At 44.1% G+C, this 24,122-nt stretch overlaps 1 protein-coding gene across 1 annotated transcript in view; it reads left to right on the top strand.

Annotated features, from left to right (window-relative positions):
- Window positions 1-24,122, top strand: part of LOC139266652 (uncharacterized protein C6orf163 homolog) — a 61,549-nt gene that overhangs the window by 3,268 nt on the left and 34,159 nt on the right. The window contains exons 2-4 of the mRNA XM_070884238.1: window positions 3,559-3,622; window positions 5,634-5,777; window positions 23,964-24,058. Coding sequence (XP_070740339.1) covers window positions 3,559-3,622; window positions 5,634-5,777; window positions 23,964-24,058 — 303 coding nt within the window. The remainder of the gene's footprint in view (window positions 1-3,558; window positions 3,623-5,633; window positions 5,778-23,963; window positions 24,059-24,122) is intronic.

Here is a 24,122-nt window from a genome sequence, read left to right as displayed (position 1 = left end):
AGAGTCCTGAACTTAAGGAAAGGTAACTTCGATGGTATGAGCCGTGAATTGGCTAGAATAGACTGGCAAATGATACTTAAAGGGTTGACGGTGGATAGGCAATGGCAAACATTGAAAGATCACATGGATGAACTTCAACAATTGTACATCCCTGTCTGGAGTTAAAAATAAAATGGCGAAGGTGGCTCAACTGTGGCTAACAAGGGAAATTAAGGATAGTGTTAAATCGAAGGAAGAGGCATATAAATTGGCCAGAAAAAGCAGCAAACCTGAGGACTGGGAGAAATTTAGAATTCAGCAGAGAAAGACAAAGGGTTTAATTAGGAGGGGGGAAATAGAGTATGAGAGGAAGCTTGCTGGGAACATAAAAACTGACTGCAAAAGCTTCTATATATATGTGAAGAGAAAAAGATTAGTGAAAACAAACAGGTCCCTTGCAGTCAGATTCAGGTGAATTTGTAATGGGGAACAAAGAAATGGCATACCAGTTGAACAAATACTTTGGTTCTGTCTTCACGAAGGAAGACACAAATAACCGACCGGAAATATTAGGGGATCGAGGGTCTAGTGGGAAGGAGGAACTGAAGGAAATCCTTATGAGGCGGGAAATTGCGTTAAGGAAATTGATGGGATTGAAGGCCGATAAATCCCCGGGTCCTGATAGTCTGCATCCCAGAGTACTTAAGGAAGTGGCCCTAGAAATAGTGGATGCATTGGTGATCATTTTCCAACAGTCTATCGACTCTGGATCAATTCCTATGGACTGGAGGATAGCTAATGTAACACCACTTTTTAAAAAAGGAGGGAGAGAGAAAACAGATAATTATAGACTGGTTAGCCTGACATCAGTAGTGGGGAAAAAGATGAAATAGCAGCGCATTTGGAAAGCAGTGACAGGATCGGTCCAAGTCAGCATGGATTTATGAAAGGGAAATCATGCTTGACAAATCTTCTAGAATTTTTTGAGATTGTAACCAGTGGAGTGGACAACGGAGAACCAGTGGATGTGGTGTATTTGGACTTTCAAACGGCTTTTGGCGAGGTCTCACACAAGAGATTGGTGTACAAAATTAAAGCACATGGTATTGGGGGTAATGTACTGACGTGGATAGAGAACTGGTTGGCAGGATGGCAGGACTGACATATGAGGAGAGACTGGATCGACTGGGCCTGTATTCACTGGAGTTTCGAAGGATGAGAGTGGATCTCATAGAAACATATAAAATTCTGACGGGACTGGACAGGTTAGATGCAGGAAGAATGTTCCCGATGTTGGGGAAGTCTGGAACCCTAGAGGACACAGTCTAAGGATAAGGGGTAAACCACTTACGACTGAGATCAGGAGAAACTTCTTCACTCAGAGAGTTGTTAATCTGTGGAATTCCCTACCGCAGAGTTGTTGATACCAGTTCATTGGATATATTCAAGAGGGAGTTAGATATGGCCCTTACGGCTAAAGCGATCAAGGGGTATGGAGAGAAAGCAGGAAAGGGGTACTGAGGTGAATGATCAGCCATGATCATCGGAGGGTCTAGTAAGGAGGAGGAACTGAGGGAAATCCTTATTAGTCGGGAAATTGTGTTGGGGAAATTGATGGGATTGAAGGCCGATAAATCCCCAGGGCCTGATGGACTGCATCCCAGAGTACTTAAGGAGGTGGCCTTGGAAATAGTGGATGCATTGACAGTCATTTTCCAACATTCCATTGACTCTGGATTAGTTCCTATGGAGTGGAGGGTAGCCAATGTAACCCCACTTTTTAAAAAAGGAGGGAGAGAGATAACAGGGAATTATAGACCGGTCAGCCTGACATCGGTAGTGGGTAAAATTATGGAATCAATTATTAAGGATGTCATAGCAATGCATTTGGAAAGAGGTGATATGATAGGTCCAAGTCAGCATGGATTTGTGAAAGGGAAATCATGCTTGACAAATCTTCTGGAATTTTTTGAGGATGTTTCCAGTAGAGTGGACAAGGGAGAACCAGTTGATGTGGTATATTTGGACTTTCAGAAGGCTTTCGACAAGGTCCCACACAAGAGATTAATGTGCAAAGTTAAAGCACATGGGATTGGGGGTAGTGTGCTGACATGGATTGAGAACTGGTTGTCAGACAGGAAGCAAAGAGTAGGAGTAAATGGGGACTTTTCAGAATGGCAGGCAGTGACTAGTGGGGTACCGCAAGGTTCTGTGCTGGGGCCCCAGCTGTTTACACTGTACATTAATGATTTAGACGAGGGGATTAACTGTAGTATCTCCAAATTTGCGGATGACACTAAGTTGGGTGGCAGTGTGAGCTGCGAGGAGGATTCTATGAGGCTGCAGAGCGACTTGGATAGGTTAGGTGAGTGGGCAAATGCATGGCAGATGAAGTATAATGTGGATAAATGTGAGGTTATCCACTTTGGTGGTAAAAACAGAGAGACAGACTATTATCTGAATGGTGACAGATTAGGAAAAGGGGAGGTGCAAAGAGACCTGGGTGTCATGGTACATCAGTCATTGAAGGTTGGCATGCAGGTACAGCAGGCGGTTAAGAAAGCAAATGTCATGTTGGCCTTCGTAGCGAGGGGATTTGAGTACAGGGGCAGGGAGGTGTTGCTACAATTGTACAGGGCCTTGGTGAGGCCACACCTGGAGTATTGTATACAGTTTTGGTCTCCTAACCTGAGGAAGGACATTCTTGCTATTGAGGGAGTGCAGCGAAGGTTCACCAGACTGATTCCCGGGATGGCGGGACTGACCTATCAAGAAAGACTGGATCAACTGGGCTTGTATTCACTGGAGTTCAGAAGAATGAGAGGGGACCTCATAGAAACGTTTAAAATTCTGACGGGGTTAGACAGGTTAGATGCAGGAAGAATGTTCCCAATGTTGGGGAAGTCCAGAACCAGGGGACACAGTCTAAGGATAAGGGGTAAGCCATTTAGGACCGAGATGAGGAGGAATTTCTTCACCCAGAGAGTGGTGAACCTGTGGAATTCTCTACCACAGAAAGTTGTTGAGGCCAATTCACTAAATATATTCAAAAAGAAGTAAGATGAAGTCCTTACTACTAGGGGAATCAAGGGGTATGGTGAGAAAGAAGGAATGGGGTACTGAAGTTGCATGTTCAGCCATGAACTCATTGAATGGCGGTGCAGGCTAGAATGGCCGAATGGCCTACTCCTGCACCTATTTTCTATGTTTCTATGTTTCTATGAATGGTGGTGCAGGCTCGAAGGGCCAAATGGCCTCCTCCTGCACCTATTTTCTATGTTTCTATGTTTCTAAGGGCAGCAGGTGCATGTGAGCACCACCACCTCCAAGTCACACAACATCCTGATTTGGAAATATATCGACATTCCTTCATCGTCACTGGGTCAAAATCCTGAAACTCCCTCCCTAACAGCACTGTGGGAGTACCTTCATCACAAGTACTGCAGCGGTTCAAGAAGGCAGCTCACCACTATCTACCCAAGGGCAATGGGGATGGGCAATAAATTCTGACTTTGCCAGCAACGTCCACATCCCATGAATAAATAAAAAAAATATTTTGTTAGCTCTGTTTTTCCACAGATGATTCCTGTCCTGCTGAGTTTTTCCAGCATGTTCTGTTTCGATGATAAAGAATGGCATTGTGGTAGTTTATGGAAAATACTTCACCTGCAGCAATGGGCCTGACATAAGTCTATCGAGTCTTTTCCAAACATCCCAGATTGTGATCACTCCCACTCGCCTTTCCTCCCTCCCTTCTCCCCTCCCTCAACTTCACTCACCCTCTTCCTCCCCTACCACTCTCCCTCTCTCACCCTCTCCCTCACTCTCCCCCTTCCTCCCTCAATCTCCCTCTTTCTCCCCTCCCTATCCCCTCTTTCTGTCCACCTCTCCCTCCCCTCCCTTCCCTACCTCTCCATCCTTCTCCACGCCTTCCTCCCCCTCCTTTCTTCCTTGCTTTTCTCTCCCCTCCCAGTCCTCTCTCTCCCTTACTCTCCCCTCCCTCTCTCCTCCCTCCCTCTCTGTCTGTCCCTCTCACTTTCTCGCTCCTCTCTATCTCTCCTACCCTCCTTCCCTCCACTCTAAACCTTCTTGCACTCTCTAACTCGTTCACTTACTCACTCATTCACCCTACCTCACCCTCACTCTCTCACACTCACTCTCCCTCACTCTCACTCTCTCCCTCACTCTCACTCTCTCCCTCACTCACTCCCTCTCTCACACTCTTTCTCACTCTCCCTCACTCTCTCCCTCCCTCACTCTCTCCCTCCCTCACTCTCTCCCTCACTCTTACTCTCTCCATCACTCCCTCACTCCATCACTCTCTCCATCACTGTCACTCTCTCCATCACTCTCCCTCACTCACTCACTCACTCTCACTCCCTCACTCTCACTTTCTCACTCTCCTCACTCTCACTTCCTGCCTCACTCTCACTCTCCCACTCCCTCACTCTTGCTCGCTCCCTCACTCTCAACCACTCCCTCACCCTCTCCCTCACTCTCTCCCTCACTCACTCTCCCTCACTCTCACTCACTTTCTCCCTCACACCCCTCACTCTCTCACTCTCACTCTCTCCCTCACTCTCACTCTCTTCGTCACTTGCTCTCACTCTCCCTCACATTGTCCCTCACTCACTCTCTCCCTCACTTTCACTCACTCTTTCCCTCACTCTCACTCTCCCCCTCACTATCTCATTCTCACACTCCCTCACTCTCACTCGCTCCCTCACTCTCACTCTCTCCCTCACTCTCACTCACTCTCTCCCTCACTCTCACTCTCTCCCTCACTCTCACTCTCTCCCTCACTTTCACTCACTCTTCCCTCACTCTCATTCTCTCCCTCACTATCATTCTCACGCTCCCTCACTCTCACTCTCTCCCTCACTATCACTCTCTCCCTCATTCTTACTCACTCTCTCCCTCAGTCTCACTCGCTCCCTCACTTTCACTCCCTCTCTCCCTCTCACTCTCTCCCTCATTCTCTCCCTCACTTTCACTCACTCTCACTCTCTCCCTCACTATCTCATTCTCACCCTCCCTCTCACTCTCTCCATCACTCTCACTCTCTCCCTCACTTTCATTCACTCTCTCCCTCACTCTCACTCTCTCCATCACTATCTCATTCTCACCCTCCCTCTCACTCTCTCCATCATTCTCAATCTCTCCCTCACTCTCACTCATTCTCTCCCTCACTCTCACTCTCTTCCTCACTCTCATTCTCTCCCTCACTCTCCCCCACTCTCTCCCTCAATCTCACTCTCTCCCATTCACTCCATCATTCTCACTTTCTTTCTCTCTCCCTCACTCACTCTCTCCCTCACTCTCCCTCACTCCCATTCACTCCATCACTCTCACTCTCACTCTCCCCCTCACTCCCTCTCTCTATTTGCCTTAACTTGTTGATGTCTAGCTCACGATGACAGCATCACTGTGACAAATGATGGACTTTAACCCTGGACCCGTCTCCATGGTGTCCATGACTCAGCTGAATGTGACCCAGTTCACATGCACCGTGCATTGACTTGAGTACATCGAGCTGAGATACGCTTTTGATTGGCATCCTGCATTGCACCCGTGCTGTAGATCTGGACTGGACCGCGTTAGTTCGAAGGAAGATAACTGTTTTACTCCTTTATTATTATTATTTAAAATCTGAGCTCTGATGGATTCCTGGTGCATCAACATCAAATCCAGAAAGTCGCTGCTGGTGACACCAGATGGAGGGACACCGGGACTGCCCACCTGGTACAAGGAACCAACCCATGCCTTGATTCAACAAGACACTCACAAGTGTATAATAGGTGAGAGCCTGTTTTATGCAAGCCCCAGATGCGTAGGTTCAGTCAGGGTGCGAGCTGCAATTCCCAAGGGCTCCTCCGCGGACTATTCGGGCATGGGGGGAGGCAGGAGCCTGCGGGCTCTGTGATACGCCCCGGGGGTCGCGCAAGCGGCAGGTTTGCAATTCCGGATACCGAGGGTCATCCCAGGATATGCAGTCTCGCCAATCCCGAGATCCCAAGCCAGTATCGGGATTGCGATTGTGCAATGAAGGCCATGCACGGCTGGCTCCTCGAAAAGATAAAGACAGGTGGTCTGAGCAGATCTCCCAAAGAGTTGGTGAGAAACACACCAATCAATTAAAGGTCGAGACGGTAGACGAAAGAAAGACTTACATTTATATAGCGCCTTTAAGAAGCACCAGAGGACCCAACGCGCTTTACAGCCAATAAAGTACTTTTTGAAGTGCAGTCACTGTTGGAATGTGGGAAACGCGGCAGCCAATTTGCGCACAGCAAGCTTCCACAAACAGCAATGTGTAAATGACCAGATAATCTGTTTCAAGTGATGTTGATTGAGGGATAACTATTGGCCTGGGCACCAGGGATAACTCCCCTGGCCTTCTTTGAAATAGTGCCATGGGATCTTTTACGTCCAGCTCAGAGAGTAGATGGTTTAACGTCTCATCTGAAAGGTGGCATCTCCGACAGTGCAGCACTCCCTCAGTGCTGGTACTGGGAATGTCAGCCTAAATTTTGGGCTCAATTGTGAGGATAATTTTTTTCAATCAGAGAGCTGTCAGGCTCTGGAACGTTCTACATGAAAAGGTGGTGGAGGCTGATTCCATAAATAATCTTAAAAGGGAGTTGGACAAGTACTTCTGGATGAGGAACTTAGAGGGTTACGGACAAAAAAACGGGAATGTGGGACTTAACACGACTGCTCTCCTTAAATAAAGAGACCAAGACTGATTCAAAATATTTGTTCAAAGTCTCTCCCATTTCCCTGTTTCCCATTATTATTTCCGCAGTCTCATCCTCTAAGGGACCAATGTTTACTTTAGCTGCCCTCTTCCTTTTTATATACCTGTGGAAGCTCTTACTGTCTGTTTTTATATTTCTTGCTTGTTTACTCTCATAAACTATCTTCTCTCTCTATTATTTTTTTAGGCATCCTTCTCCGGTTTCTAAAAATTTCCCAATCCTCTGGCCTACCACTAATCTTGGTAACATTGTATTCCATTGTCTTCAATTTGATACCATCCTTTACTTTCTTAGTTAGCCACGGATGGTTCATCTATCTCTTAGAGTCTTTCTTTCTCACTGAAATATATCTTTGCTGAGAATTGTGAAATATCTCCTTAAATGTCTGCCACTGCTTGTCTACTGTCTTACCCTTTATTCTATTTTCCCAGACCACTTTAACCAACTCTGTCTTCATATCTTTGTAATTGCCTTTATTTAAGTTCGGACACTAGTTTGAGACCAAACTTTCTCTCCCTTAAACTGAATTTAAAATTTTACCATGCTATGTTCACTCTTCCCAAGAGAATCCTTTACTATGTGATCATTAATTGATTAGGTCTCATTACACATTACCAGATCTAAAATAGTCTGCTCCCTGGTTGGTTCCACAATGTATTGTTCTAAGAAATCATCCCGAATACACTCTATGAATTCTTCCTCATGGCTACCTTTGCCAATTTGATTTGTCCAATCAATATGAAGATTAAAATCGCCCATGATTATTGCAGAACCTTTGTTACAAGCCTCCATTATTTCTTGATTTATACTCTGTCCAAGTGTAGCTACTGTTGAGGGGGCCTATAGACTATGCCCACCAGCGACTTCTTCCCCCTATTATTTCTTATCTCCACCCAAACTGATACTACATCTTGATCTTCTGAGCCAATATCATTTCTCATTACAGCATTGATCTCATCCTTTATTACCATTGTCGTGCCACTTTCAGCCAGGAGATGGTGATGGCGAGCTGTGTTTGGAGCGTGGGCAGATGCAGCAGGAACGGTGAGATCGGGGCGAAGGAGCTGCGAGAGACTGGAGGGATGTGATTGGGGCCCAGGGAGGCATGAATTCAGGGCCAGGGGCAGCAGGGACCAGCCCACACTGTGATATGTGTGCACACTGAGTCCGTGCAGCAGAGCAAGTCTCCAGTTGTCTTGGGTAATCCTTGCCACTGGACCAAGACCTAGCTCTGTCAAGCCCGTGTGGTGGCTGCTGTGCAACGGTCACCCCACGTTAAAAAAAATCCACTCACAGGCATCTTCCACCCTTGAGGATGTAGTTCGGGTTTTTCATTCGAAACACCTGTGAACTCATCCTTTTTTTTGCCGTGTAAGCAAGTCATCCTCGTTTCGAGGCACTGCCTATGATGATGATGATATTAACAGAGCTACCACACCTCATTTTCCTTTCTACCTATCCTTCCAAAATGTGAAATACCCCTGAATATTCAGTTCCCAGCCTTGGTCACCTTGCAACCATGTCTCTGTAATAGCTATCAGATCATACCCATTTATTTTTATTTGTGCCGTCAACTCATCTATCTTGTTATGAATGCTGCGTGCATTCAAATAAAGAGCTTTTAATTTTGTCTTTTTACCATTTTTCTCTACTCTGACCCCACTTTCTGATACACTCTTATGTTTTTACGCCCTGCACCTTCCTGTCACACTCCGGTTATCATTACCTCTATCGCTCACCTGCACTATTGCCTTCTCCTTTCTCTTTGACTTTTTAAATTTGCACTCACCTGAACCCCCCCGCCCACTATTTAGTTTAAAGCCCTATCTACAGCCCTAGTTATTTGATTCGCCAGGACACTGGTCCCAGCATGGATCAAGTATCCTGGCGAATCGAATAACTAAGGCTGTAGATGATGTTACCAAGGGCAGCAAATGGCACATGCCTTCTCTGATAGAGGTTGTAAAGAAGGTATACATCTCCTAGGAATTGGCACAACATTTTGAACTTTTAAAGCATTTTTGCTACAGTCTATGTTTGAACATAATTTTTTATGCCAGAAGTGACAAATTAACTCCACCTGCACATGTTCTGTACACATGCTGGCCACATCTGTATGTATTCTCCACTCTTACCATATCTTCCCCTCACACCTTGTCAGTAACTCACATATATTACACCTGCTCGTGTTTGAATGCACTTTTTGCATCTATCCCAGAAACGTTTTTGACACTGAAGTGATTAAAGCACTGACCAGAGGGAAGCAATCTAGGTCAATCAGAAAGTCCATGATTCAGATAAATTTCACCATATTGGGATCAAATTCTGAAGTGTCATTTTACCCCTTGTTCCTACAGTTTTCACTATGCAATGCGTCAAATTGTTCTCTGATCCAATGCGCTCCTTTTTCATAGAAACCTAGAAAATAGGTGTAGGAGTAGGCTGTTCGGCCCTTTGAGCCTACACCATTACTCAATATGATCATGGCTGATCATGCAACTTCAGTACCCCATTCCTGCTTTCTCTCCATACCGCTTGATCGCTTTAGCCGTAAGGACCACGTCTAACTCCCTTTTGAATATATCTTAACGAATTGGCCTCAACAACTTTGTGTGGTAGAGAATTCCACATGCTCACAACTCTCTGAGTGAAGAAGTTTCTCCTCATCTCGGTACTAAATGGCTTACCCCTTATCCTTAGACTGTGACCCCTGGTTGTGGACTTCCCCAACATCGGGAACATTCTTCCTGCATCTAACCTGTCCAATCCCGTCAGAATTTTATATGTTTCTTTGAGATCCCCTCTCATTCTTCTAAATTCCATTGAACATAAACCTAGTCGATCCAGTCTTTCTTCATATGTCAGTCCTGTCATCCCAGGCATCAGTCTGGTGAACCTTCGCTGCACTCAATAGCAAGATTGTCTTTCCTCAGATTAGGAGACCAAAACTGTACACAATATTCAAGGTGTGGTCTCACCAAGGTGCTATACAACTGTAGTAAGACCTCCCTGCTCCTCTACTCAAATCCTCTCACTATGAAAGCCAACATGCCGTTTGCCTTCTTCACCGCCTGCTGTACCTGTATGCCAACTTTCAATGACTGATGTACCATGACACCCAGGTCTCGTTGCACCTCCTCTTTTCCTAATCTGTCACCATTCAGATAATAACCTGCCTTCCTGTTTTTACCACCAAAGTGGATAACCTCACATTTATCTACATTATAAGCATTTGCCATGCATTTGCCCACTCACCTAACCTGTCCCAAGTCACCCTGCAGCCTCTTGGCGTCCTCCTCACAGCTCACACCGCCACCCAGCTTAGTGTCATCTGCAAACTTGAAGATATTACATTCAATTCCTTCATCTAAATCATTAATGTATATTGTAAATAGCTAGAGATCCAGAACTAAACCTTGCGGTACCCCACTAGTCACCGCCTGCCATTCTGAAAAGAACCCATTTATTCCTACTTTTTGCTTCCTGTCTGACAACCAGTTCTCTATCCATATAAGAACATAAGAACATAAGAACATAAGAATTAGGAACAGGAATAGGTCATCGAGCTCCTCGAGCCTGCTCCACCATTTAACAAGATCATGGCTGATCTGGCCGTGGACTCAGCTCCACTTACCTGCCCGCTCTCTGTAACCCTTAATTCCCTTATTGGTTAAAAATCTATCTATCTGTGATTTGAATACATTCAATGAGCTAGCCTCAACTGCTTCCTTGGGCAGAGAATTCCACAGATTCACAACCCTCTGGGAGAAGAAATTCCTTCTCAACTCAGTTTTAATTTGGCTCCCCCTTATTTTGAGGCTGTGCCTCCTAGTTCTAGTCTCCCCGACCAGTGGAAACAACCTCTCTGTCTCTATCTTGTCTATTCCTTTCATTATTTTAAATGTTTCTATAAGATCACCCCTCATCCTTCTGAACTCCAACGAGTAAAGACCCAGTCTACTCAATCTATCATCATAAGGTAACCCCTCATCTCCGGAATCAGCCTCGTGAATCGTCTCTGTACCCCCTCCAAAGCTAGTATATCCTTCCTTAAGTAAGGTGACCAAAACCGCACGCAGTACTCCAGGTGCAGCCTCACCAATACCCTATACAGTTGCAGAAGGACCTCCCTGCTTTTGTACTCCATCCCTCTCGCAATGAAGGCCAACATTCCATTTGCCTTCCTGATTACCTGCTGCACCTGCAAACTAACTTTTTGGGATTCATGCACAAGGACCCCCAGGTTCCTCTGCACCGCAGCATAATTTCTCCCCATTCAAATAATATTCCCTTTTACTGTTTTTTTTTCCAAGGTGGATGACCTCACACTTTCCGACATTGTATTCCATCTTCCAAACCTTAGCCCATTCGCTTAACCTATCCAAATCTCTTTGCAGCCTTTCTGTGTCCTCCACACAACCCGCTTTCCCACTAATCTTTGTGTCATCTGCAAATTTTGTTACACTACACTCTGTCCCTTCTTCCAGGTCATCTATGTATATTGTAAACAGTTGTGGTCCCAGCACCGATCCCTGTAGCACACCACTAACCACTGATTTCCAACCCGAAAAGGACCCATTTATCCCGACTCTCTGCTTTCTGTTCGCCAGCCAATTCTCTATCCATGTCAATACATTACCCCCAATACCATGTGCTTTAATTTTGCACACTAATCTCTTATGTGGGACCTTGTCAAAAGCCTGATGCAAGTCCAAATACACCACATTCACTGGTTCCTCCTTTTCCACTCTACTAGTTACATCCTCAAAAAATTCTAGAAGATTTGTCAAGCATAATTTCTCTTTCATAAATCCATGCTGACTTGGACCGATCCTGTCACTGCTTTCCAAATGCATTGCTATTACATCTTTACTGATTGATTCCAACATTTTCCTTGTTTTCTCTCCCTCTTTTTAAAAGTGGGGTTACATTAGCTACCCTCCAGTCCATAGGAACTGATCCAGAGTCTATAGAATGTTGGAAAATCATCACCAATGCATCCACTATTTCTAGGGCCACTTCCTTAAGTTCTCTGGGATGCACACTATCAGTCCCTGGGGATTTATTGGCCTTCAATCCCATCAATTTTACAATTTGCTGCCTAATAAGGATTTCCTTTAGCTCCTCCTTCTTGCTAGACCCTCGGTCCCCTAGTATTTCCACAAGGTTATTTGTGTCTTCCTTCGTGAAGACAGAACCAAAGTATTTGTTCAACTGGTCTGCCATTTCTTTGTTCCTCATTATAAATTCACCTGATTCTGACTGTAAGGGACCTACATTTGGCTTCACTAATCTTTTTCTCTTCACGTATCTGTAGAAGCTTTTGCAGTCAGTTTTTATGTTCCCTGCGAGCTTACTCTCATATTCTATTTTCCCCCTCCTAATTAAATCCTTTGTCCTCCTCTGCTGAATTCTAAATTTCTCCCAGTCCTCAGGTTTGCTGCTTTTTTTGGCCAATTTATATGCCTCTTCCTTGGATTTAACACTATCCCTTGTTAGCCACGGTTGAGCCACCTTCCCCGTTTTATTTTTACGCCACACAAGGATGTACAATTGTTGAAGTTCATCCATGTGATCTTTAAATGTCTGCCATTGCCTATCCACTGTCAACCTTTTAAGTATCATTTGCTAGTCTATCCTAGCCAATTCACATCTCATACCGTTGAAGTTTCCTTTCTTTAAGTTCAGAACTCTAGTCTATGAATTAACTGTGTCACTCTCCATCTTAATGAAGAATTCTACCATATTCTGGTCACTCTTCCCCAAGGGGCCTCGCACAAGATTGCTAATTAATCCTCTCTCATTACTCAACACCCAGTCTAGGATGGCCAGCTCTCTCGTTGGTTCCTCGACATATTGGTCTAGAAAACCATCCCTTATACACTCCAGGAAATCCTCCTCCACCGTATTGCTACCAGTTGCAATCTATATGTAGATTAAAGTCACCCATGATGACTGCTGTACCTTTATTGCACGCATCCCTAATTTCCTGTTTGATGCCATTCCCAACCTCACTATGACTGTTTGGTGGTCTGTACACAACTCCCACAAGCGTTTTCTGCCCTTTGATGTTCCGCAGCTCTACCCATACAGATTCCACTTCATCCACGCTAATGTCCTTCCTTATTATTGCGTTAATCTCTTTAACCAGCAACGCTACCCCACATCCTTTTCCTTTCAGTCTATCTTTCCTGAATATTGAATACCCTTGGATGTTGAGTTCCCAGCCTTGGTCACCCTGGAGCCATGTCTCTGTAATCCCAATTACATCATATCCATTAACAGCTATCTGCGCAGTTAATTCGTCCACCTTATTACGAATGCTCCTCACATTGAGACACAGAGCCTTCAGGTTTGATTTTTTAACACTCTTTGTCCTTTTAGAATTATGTTATAATGTGGTCCTTTTTGATTTTTGCCTTTGATTTTTCTGCCCTCCACTTTTACTTTTCTCCTTTATACCTTTTGCTTCTGACCCCATTTTACTTCCCTCTGTCTCCCTGCATAGGTTCCCGTCCCCCTACCATATTAGTTTAACCCCTCCCCAACAGCACTAGCAAACACTCCCCCGAGGACATTGGTTCCAGTCCTGCCCAGGTGCAGACCGTCCGGTTTGTACTGGTCCCACCTCCCCCAGAACCGGTTCCAATGTCCCAAGAATTTTGAATCCTTCCCTCTTGCTCCATTCTTCAAGCCACGTATTCATCTTAACTATCCTGCTATTTCTACTCTGACTAGCATGTGGCACTGGTAGCAATCCTGAGATTACTATCTTTGAGGTCCTACTTTTTAATTTAACTCCTAGCTCCCTAAATTCAGCTTGTAGGACCTCATCCTGCTTTTTACCTATGTCGTTGATACCTATATGCACCACGACAACTGGCTGTTCACCCTCCCCCTGCAGAATGCCCTGCACCCGCTCCGAGACATCCTTGACCCTTGCACCAGGGAGGCAACATACCATCCTGGAGTCTCGATTGTGGCCGCAGAAATGCTTATCTATTCCCCTTACAATAGAATCCCCAACCACTATAGCTCTCCCATTCTTTTTCCTGCCCTCCTGTGCAGCAGAGCCACCCATGGTGCCATGAACTTGGCTGCTGCTGCCTTTCCTGATGAGCCATCTCCCCCAATAGTACCCAAGGTGGTATATCTGTTTTGGAGGGAGATGACCGCAGGGGACCCCTGCACTACCTTCCTTCCACTGCTCTTCCTGATGGTCACCCATTCCCTATCTGCCTGTGTATCCTTTACCTGCGGTGTGACCAACTCACTGGACGTACTATTCACGACATCCTCAGCATCGCGGATGCTCCAGAGTGAATCCATGTGCAGCTCCAGTGCCACAATGCGGTCTGTCAGGAACTGCAGCTGGATACACTTCCTGCACACACAGTAGTCAGGGACTTAAGTACATGCTGCCCTTGGTAACATCATTTGCAGGCACAAAGGTCAATTATCCCGTGTAGAATGATGATACTGAGCTCCATCTTCCCATCACTCTTCCTGACCTATCAAATGTCACCACGCTGTCAGACTGCCTGTATAGCATAAAGGCTAGGATGAGCCACAACTTCATTCAGCTCAACATTGTGAGGACTGAAATATTCTCTTCAGTTTCTACCACAAATTCTGCTCCCTTACCATTGATTGTATCCCCATCTTTAGTTACTCTCAGGCTGAATCATACAGTCCATAATCTTGGAATCCATTTCAAACCTGAGCTGATGTTTAAACCCCACATCCTATTCATCACCAAGTTTGCTTACTTTCAGCTCCACAAAATTATTACTGTTGGATATGCTGGATATATTCTGTGGATATGAATGATTTCACTGCCTAGTAGTAGAGAGATACATATTGCAGTGAGGTTAAAAGGGACGTGATGGAAATATTTAAGAGGCATTATGTTGCATACTGAATGTCGTAATGCACTGAATGCCAGTGAGTGATGTTAACTGCATTGAAAGTGGCACATAGCTGTCAATTTTTAAATTTATAATGGCCCTGAATTTTCAGTCGGAGACTTCCCGCAGGGAAAGGCCTCTGATCCGCAAATAAAATGTCCGCATATCTGGTGGTCCAGGAGGTACGGAGACTCACGGTCCTGGGCCTCTCTGGGCACCCGCGGATAGAGGCCCATGTATCCCAGGGATGCAGGCAGTTCGCAAGTGCCCCTGGGATCATGTGGGTCAGCCCAACGAATGAAAGAAGGGAATCCCTGTTCATGCTTATGGGGATTCTGTATGTACGGAATGCCCATAAGCTTGAATGGGAATACCCCCAAAAATACATCTACACATCCAATAAATAAATAAAAAATGCATATTTAAAATTAATTAAAATGCCATTTAATTAAATATTTAAAACAAAAATTTAATTTTTTGGAAAATAAATTTAAATGTTTAAAGAGGCTAAAAATAACCATACCTTATTGTATAGGTTTGTTAATGCTTAAATAATTGAAAAAAAATTATTTTTATGTTCATTTAAACTCTTACACAGGTAAAAGTAGGCCTTACGCCTGCTTTTACCAGGCTGAAGAATTTTACGGGAATTTGCTGGGCAGAAGTTGGGCAAATAAAGCCCACTCTCCACCCACAGATGCTCTTTTCCTGGGGATGCGTTGGATCTCCCAAACAAACTTGGAACGTGTGCAGTCCTTACGGGTGCGCACGCACCTCATATGCACCTCGTACGCACATCTTGTACGCACCTCATACGACGCACCTCGTACGCACCTCGTATACACCTCATACACTCCTCATACACACCTCGTACATACTTCATACACACCTCATGCACATCTCTTGTACGCACCTCGTACGCACCTCGTACGCACTTCATATGCATCTCTTGTACGCACCTTGTACACACCTCTCATACACATCTCATACACACCTCTCGTACGCACCTCGTACACATCTCTCGTACACACCTCGTACACACCTCATACACACCTCTTGTACACACTGCTCGTATGCACCTCGTATACACCACTCGTACACACCTGTAGGGGCTGCAAAAAATGGGTCAATATGAATTAAGAACATAAAATAATCAGAAGTGGCAAAAGGTCATTCACCTCACCAAAAATCATCCCTCCCGTACATAAACCCTCGCACCATGGCATCTATTTGCAATAATGTTTTTGCTGCTGTTACTTTGCTTGGTAGATTATTCAAAATATTTATCATAGATTGAGCAGTTTCTCCACATATCTGTTCTAAAATTATAATCAGAAACTTCTATTTATGTTATCTGGCCTCACTTTCTCAACAAACTTTGAAGAAATAATCTATATATACTTTATCGATACCATTTAATATTTTATATGATTTGACAAGGTCCACTTTGAACTGCCCTTTTTCTAAAATCTTCAACATCTTTAATTTTTGCTCATAGCTCATCCTTTCTACACCGAAGCTGATTCTGTTCCTTTCTTATGTAAGTGCATCTTTATCATGATATGGTAATCAAAAACTGAATACATTGCTCATGTGTGCTTGACCAGTAGATTTTTATTCTACTGTTGTGGCATTTTATTAGTCTATCAATAATACCTTTTTTTCAACTTTATATATAACATATACATTCAAAAAGTGAAACTACAAACAGGAGTAGGCCATTTGATAACCGGGGGGCAGTGCTGTGTGGCGGGGACAGGTTGGTCTTATGGAAGTTTAGTGTGAGGCCCATGCTCTCGTACGCCGCGGTGAAGGTGTTGACGATGGCTTGGAGTTCGACTTCCGAGTGTGCACAGACACAGGCAACGCCGGGCCACTCAAAATCCTGCTAAGAAAGCCCTGTTCAGCCAGCGCCTCGCTGACAACTTGACAACTATGCCCCCTGAAGCAGCCCTTTATCATAACAGTCCGTGATATACCATTTTAACTGATTTAACAGGCCTTGTCTATGGTGCACTCACAAAAAGGCTTTTTGGGAAGGGCAAAGAAGGGATATAAATTCTGGTGTAATTTACAGTTTTTTACAATATCAAAAACAATTACATTCATGGTGTCTTTTCGGTACTCGCCACTTTCCAATTTGATATTCACTCTAATCGTTTGACATTCTCTTTAGCTGTAGCTTAATAAACATATTTCATAGAATAAGAGATATTACAGCACAGAAGGAGGTCATTGAGCCCATCGAGCCTGGACCTGTGTTACCTCTTTAAACCGATTACCTGGCCCCTTCCCTGTATCTTTTGACATTCTTCCTTTTGAAATATTTGTCCAATTCCCTCTAACGGGTGTCATAGAAACATAGAAACATAGAAAATAGGTGCAGGAGTAGGCCATTCGGCCCTTCTAGCCTGCACCGCCATTCAATGAGTTCATGGCTGAACATGCAACTTCAGTATCCCATTCCTGCTTTCTCGCCATACCCCTTGATCCCCCTAGTAGTAAGGACTTCATCTAACTCCTTTTTGAATATATTTAGTGAATTGGCCTGAACAACTTTCTGTGGTAGAGAATTCCACAGGTTTACCACTCTCTGGGTGAAGAAGTTTCTCCTCATCTCGGTCCTAAATGGCTTACCCCTTATCCTTAGACTGTGTCCCCTGGTTCTGGACTTCCCCAACATTGGGAACATTCTTCCTGCATCTAACCTGTAAAACCCATCTGAATTTTAAATGTTTCTATGAGATCAACTCTCATTCTTCTGAACTCCAGTGAATACAAGCCCAGTTGATCCAATCTTTCTTGATAGGTCAGTCCCGCCATCCCGGGAATCAGTCTGGTGAACCTTCGCTGCACTCCCTCGATAGCAAGAATGTCCTTCCTCAGGTTAGGATACCAAAACTGTACATAATACTCCAGGTGTGGCCTCACCAAGGCCCTGTACAACTGTAGCAACACCTCCCTGCCCCTGTACTCAAATCCCCTCGCTATGAAAGCCAACATGCCATTTGCTTTCTTAACCGCCTGCTGTTATGCCAACCTTCAATGACTGATGTACCATGACATCCAGGTCTCGTTGCACCTCCCCTTTTCCTAATCTGTCACCATTCAGATAATAGTCTGTCTCTCTGTTTTTACCACCAAAGTGGATAACCTCACATTTATCCACATTATACTTCATCTGCCATGCATTTGCTCACTCACCTAACCTATCCAAGTCACTCTGCAGCCTCATAGCATCCTCCTCGCAGCTCACACTGCCACCCAACTTAGTGTCATCCGCAAATTTGGAGATACTACATTTAATCCCCTCGTCTAAATCATTAATGTACAGTGTAAACAGCTGGGGCCCCAGCACAGAATCTTGCGGTACCCCACTAGTCATTGCCTGCCATTCTGAAAAGTCCCCATTTACTCCTACTCTTTGCTTCCTGTCTAACAACCAATTCTCAATCCATGTCAGCACACTACCCCCAATCCCATGTGCTTTAACTTTGCACATTAATCTCTTGTGTGGGACCTTGTCGAAAGCCTTCTGAAAGTCCAAATATACCACATCAACTGGTTCTCCCTTGTCCACTCTACTGGAAACATCCTCAAAAAATTCCAGAAGATTTGTCAAGCATGATTTCCCTTTCACAAATCCATGCTGACTTGGACCTATCATGTCACCTCTTTCCAAATGCACTGCTATGACATCCTTAATAATTGATTCCATCATTTTACCCACTACCGATGTCAGGCTGACCGGTCTATAATTCCCTGTTTTCTCTCTCCCTCCTTTTTTAAAAAGTGGGGTTACATTGGCTACCCTCCACTCCATAGGAACTGATCCAGAGTCAATGGAATGTTGGAAAATGACTGTCAATGCATCCGCTATTTCCAAGGCCACCTCCTTAAGTACTCTGGGATGCAGTCCATCAGGCCCTGGGGATTTATCGGCCTTCAATCCCATCAATTTCCCCAACACAATTTCCCGACTAATAAGTGTTTCCCTCAGTTCCTCCTCCTTACTAGACCCTCTGACCTCTTTTATATCCGGAAGGTTGTTTGTGTCCTCCTTAGTGACTACCGAACCAAAGTACTTGTTCAATTGGTCCACCATTTCTTTGTTCCCCGTTATGACTTCCCCTGATTCTGACTGCAGGGGACCTATGTTTGTCTTTACTAAACTTTTTCTCTTTCCATATCTATAGAAACTTTTGCAATCCGTCTTAATGTTCCCTGCAAGCTTCTTCTCGTACTCTATTTTCCCTGCCCTAATCAAACCCTTTGTCTTCCTCTGCTGAGTTCTAAATTTCTACCAGTCCCCGGGTTCGCTGCTATTTCTGGCCAATTTGTATGCCACTTCCTTGGCTTTAATACTATCCCTGATTTCCCTTGATAGCCACGGTTGAGCCACCTTCCCTTTTTTATTTTTACGCCAGACAGGAATGTACAATTGTTGTAGTTCATCCATGCGGTCTCTAAATGTCTGCCATTGCCCATCCACAGTCAACCCCTTAAGTATCATTCGCCAATCTATACTAGCCAATTCATGGCTCATACCTTCAAAGTTACCCTTCTTTAAGTTCTGGACCATGGCCTCTGAATTAACTGTTTCATTCTCCATCCTAATGCAGAATTCCACCATATTATGGTCACTCTTCCCCAAGGGGCCTCGCACAATGAGATTGCTAATTAATCCTCTCTCATTGCACAACACCCAGTCTAAGATGGCCTCCCCCCTAGTTGGTTCCTCGACATATTGGTCTAGAAAACCATCCCTTATGCATTCCAAGAAATTCTCCTCCACCGTATTGCTTCCAGTTTGGTTAGCCCAATCTATGTGCATATTAAAGTCACCCATTATAACTGCTGCACTTTTATTGCATGCACCCCTAATTTCCTGTTTGATGCCCTCCCCAACATCACTACTACTGTTTGGAGGTCTGTACACAACTCCCACTAACGTTTTTTGCCCTTTGGTATTCTGCAGCTCTACCCATATAGATTCCACATCATCCAAGCTAATGTCCTTCCTAACTATTGCATTAATCTCCTCCTTAGCGAGCAATGCTACCCCACCTCCTTTTCCTTTTATTCTATCCTTCCTGAATGTTGAATACCCCTGGATGTTGAGTTTCCAGCCCTGATCATCCTGGAGCCACGTCTCTGTAATCCCAATCACATCATATTTGTTAACATCTATTTGCACAGTTAATTCATCCACCTTATTATGGATACTCCTTGCATTAAGACACAAAGCCTTCAGGCTTGTTTTTTAACCACCCTTTGTCCTTTTAGAATTTTGCTGTACAATGGCCCTTTTTGTTCTTTGCCTTGGGTTTCTCTGCCCTCCACTTTTCCTCATCTCCTTTCTGTCTTTTGCTTTTGTCTCCTTTTTGTTTCCCTCTGTCTCCCTGCATTGGTTCCCATCCCCCTGCCATATTAGTTTAACTTCTCCCCAACAGCACTAGCAAACACTCCCCATCGTCATAGTCTCTACTTCAGTAGTCACGTGTGGTAAAATATTCTGGAGTATAAGTTTGTTTTGTGCAGTGGCGTACAACGGGTGACAGCAAATCGGCAGCGTGTTTTACACTCTGCCCAACTTACTTTCTATTGACGTCAATCCAAGGTGAATTTATCCCTCGCTATATGTTTTGAAAACCCTCTGTGCGGAAACAATTCTTTTGATTTTCCCCTTCGTTGTTCTCCTGATAATCCTCAGTCTCCTCCTGTTAATAATTCACCAGTGAAAACAATCTTTCAGTTCTTACCCTCTCAATACCTTTCACAGTTTAAAAAAAAATCTCTATTTTCAGTTTCTCTGAAAATGTTCCCTTCTCTGTTTCAGTGAAAAAAATCTTCATTTTTCTGAATCTTTCTTCATAACAATGATGCATTACGGAGCATCTGAAAAATAACATCAATTGTAAAATAGAACAACTGAATGTTTAAATATATATTTTAAATAAGTTTGTGAACTCCAACATGTCTGCCCCTATTTGATATTGTAACCAGAACCATACAAGATGCAACACGACTATGACCAGCAACAGTGTGTCTATGCTTTGCTTTGTATTCTATCCTGCTAATGCAATCGAGTATCTTATTGCCCTTTATAGTTAAAGGGCAATAAGATTCTCGAGGAGTTAAACTAGCATGGCAGGGGGATGGGAACCTATGCAGGGAGACAGAGGGAAATAAAATAGAGGCAGAAGCAAAAGATAGAAAGGAGAATAGTAAAAGTGGAAGGCAGAGAAACCCAAGGCAAAAAACAAAAAGGGCCACATTACAGCAAAATTCTAAAGGGGCAAAGTGTGTTAAAAAGACAAGACTGAAGGCTCTGTGCCTCAATGCGAGGAGTATTCGGAATAAGGTGGACAAATTAACTGTGCAGATAGCAGTTAATGGATATGATGTAATTGGCATCACGGAGACATGGCTCTAGGGTGACCAAGGCTAGGAACTCAACATCCAGGGGTATTCAACACTTAGGAAGGATAGGCAGAGAGGAAAAGGAGGCGGGCTGGCGTTGCTGGTTAAAGAGGAAAATAATGCAATAGTAAGGAGGGACATTAGCCTGGATGATGTGGAATTGGTATGGGTGGAGCTGCGGAACACCAAAGGGCAGAAAACGCTAGTGGGAGTTGTGTACAGACTACCAAACGGAAGTAGTGAGGTTGGGGACAGCATCAAACAAGAAATAAGGGATGTGTGCAATAAAGATACAGCAGTTATCATGGGTGACTTTAATCTACATATCGATTGGGCTAACCAAACTAGTAGCAATGCGGTGGAAGAGGATTTCCTGAAGTGTATTAGGAATGGTTTTCTTGACCAATATATCGAGGAACCAACTAGCGAGCTGGCTATCCTAGACTGGGTGATGTGTAACGAGAAGGAACTAATTAGCAATCTTGTTGTGCGAGGCCCCTTGTGGAAGAGTGACCATAATATCGTTGAAATCTTTATTAAGATGGAGAGTGACACAGTTAATTCAGAAACTAGGGTCCTGAACTTAAGGAAAGGTAACTTCGACGGTATGAGGCATGAATTGACTAGAATAGACTGGCAAAGCACACTTAAAGGGTTGATGGTGGATAAGCAATGGCAAACATTTAAAGATCACATGGATTTCCCTGTCTGGAGTAAAAATAAAACGGGGAAGATGGCTCAACCGTGGCTAACAAGGAAATTAAGGATAGTGTTAAATCCAAGGAAGAGGCATGTAAATTGGCTAAAAAAAGCAACAAACCTGAGGACTGGGAGAAATTTAGAATTCAACAGAGGAGGACTAAGGGTTTAATTAAGAGGGGGAAAATAGAGTACGAGAGGAAGCTTGCAGGGAACATAAAAACTGACTGCAAAAGCTTCTATAAATATGTGAAGAGAAAAAGATTAGTGAAGACAAACTTAGGTCCCTTGCAGTGGATTCAGGTGAATTTATAATGGGGAACAAAGAAATGGCAGACCAATTGAACAAATACTTTGGTTCTGTCTTCACGAAGGAAGGCACAAATAACCTTCCGAATGTACTAGGGGACAGAGGGTCGAGTGAGAAGGAGGAAATGAAGGATATCATTATTAGGCAGTAAATTGTTTTAGGGAAACTGATGGGATTGAAGGCCAATAAATCCCCGGGGCCTGATAGTCTGCATCCCAGAGTACTTAAGGAAGTGGCCCTAGAAATAGTGGATGCATTGGTGGTCATTTTCCAACAGTCTATCGACTCTGGATCAGTTCCTATGGACAAGAGGGTAGCTAATGTAACACCACTTTTTTAAAAAAGAGGGAGAGAGAAAACAGGTAATTATAGTTAGCCTGACATCAGTAGTGGGGAAAATGTTGGAATCAATCATTAAGGACGAAATAGCAGCATATTTGGAAAGTAGTGACAGGATCGGTCCAAGTCAGCATGGATTTATGAAAGGGAAATCATGCTTGATGAATCTTCTGGAATTTTTTGAGGATCTAACTAGCAAAGTGGACAAGGGAGAACCAGTCGATGTGGTGTATTTGGACGTTCAAAAGGCTTTTGACAAGGTCCTGCACAAGAGTGTGATGTGCAAAATCAAAGCGCATGGTATTGAGGGTAATGTACTGAAGTGGATAGAGAACTGGTTGGCAGACAGGAAGCAGAGAGTCAGGATAAATGGGTCCTTTTCAGAGTGGCAGGCAGTGACTAGTGGAGTGCCGCAGGGCTCAGTGCTGGGACTCCAGCTCTTTACAATATACATTAACGATTTAGATGAAGGAATTGAGTGTAATATCTCCAAGTTTGCAGATGACACTAAACTAGGTGGTGGTGTGAGCTGTGAGGAGGACGCCAAGAGGCTGAAGACTGACTTGGACAGGTTAGGTGAGTGGGCAAATGTATGGCAGATGCAGTATAATATGGATAAATGTGAGGTTATCCACTTTGGGGGCAAAAACAAAAGGCAGAATATTATCTGAATGGCAGCAAATTAGGAAAAGGGGAGGTGCAACGAGACCTGGGAGTCATGGTTCATCAGTCATTGAAAGTTGGCATGCAGGTACAGCAGGTGGTGAAGATGGCAAATGGTATGTTGGCCTTCATAGCTAGGGGATTTGAGTATAGGAGCAGGGAGGTCTTACTGCAGTTGTACAGGGCCTGAGTGAGGCGTCACCTGAATATTGTGTTCAGTTGTGGTCTCCTAATCTGAGGAAGGACGTTCTGGCTATTAAGGGAGTGCAGCGAAGGTTCACCAGACTGATTCCAGGGATGGCTGGACTGTCATATGAGGAGATACTGTAACAACTGGGCCTTTATTCATTGGAGTTTCGAAGGATGAGAGGGGATCTCATAGAAACATATAAGGTTCTGACGGGACTGATCAGGTTAGATGCAGGAAGAATGTTCCCGATGTTGGGGAAGACCAGCACCAGGGGACAGAGTCTTAGGATAAGGGGTAGGCCATTTAGGACTGAGATGAGGAGAAACTTCTTCACTCAGAGAGTTGTTAACCTGTGGAATTCCTTACCGCAGAGAGCTGTTGATGCCAGTTCATTGGATATATTCAAGAGGGAGTTAGAAATGCTCCTTACAGCTAAAGGGATCAAGGGGTATGGAGAGAAAGCAGGAAAGTGGTACTGAGGTGAATGATCAGCCATGATCTTATTGAATGGTGGTGCAGGCTCGAAGGGCCGAATGACCTACTCCTGCACCTATTTTCTATGTTTTTATATTACAGACAAGTGTTGGGCTCAAGCAACATCTTGATTACCTTTGTTTCATGAATACATTTGGTGCTTGCACCTAATATAATTTCATAGATTCATAAATTAAAATATTGTTTTTCCACAACTACAGAACTGGGATCACAGATTCATCGGCGATACATGGAAGAGTGTAATCATGAATGGAAACAGAATGTGGAGGAAGCAAAAGAAGCGATTGTATTTTGGGTATAAAAATTAAATCCTTTCTAATCACCAATTTTCTCTTCTCTCCTTTCCTGAAAGTATTAGC

The sequence above is a fragment of the Pristiophorus japonicus genome, chromosome 7, assembly GCF_044704955.1.
Source record: "Pristiophorus japonicus isolate sPriJap1 chromosome 7, sPriJap1.hap1, whole genome shotgun sequence".
In the NCBI taxonomy this organism is placed as follows: domain Eukaryota; kingdom Metazoa; phylum Chordata; class Chondrichthyes; family Pristiophoridae; genus Pristiophorus; species Pristiophorus japonicus.
Note: the sequence above shows the minus strand (reverse complement) of the source record. Positions and strands in the feature narration are given on the sequence as shown.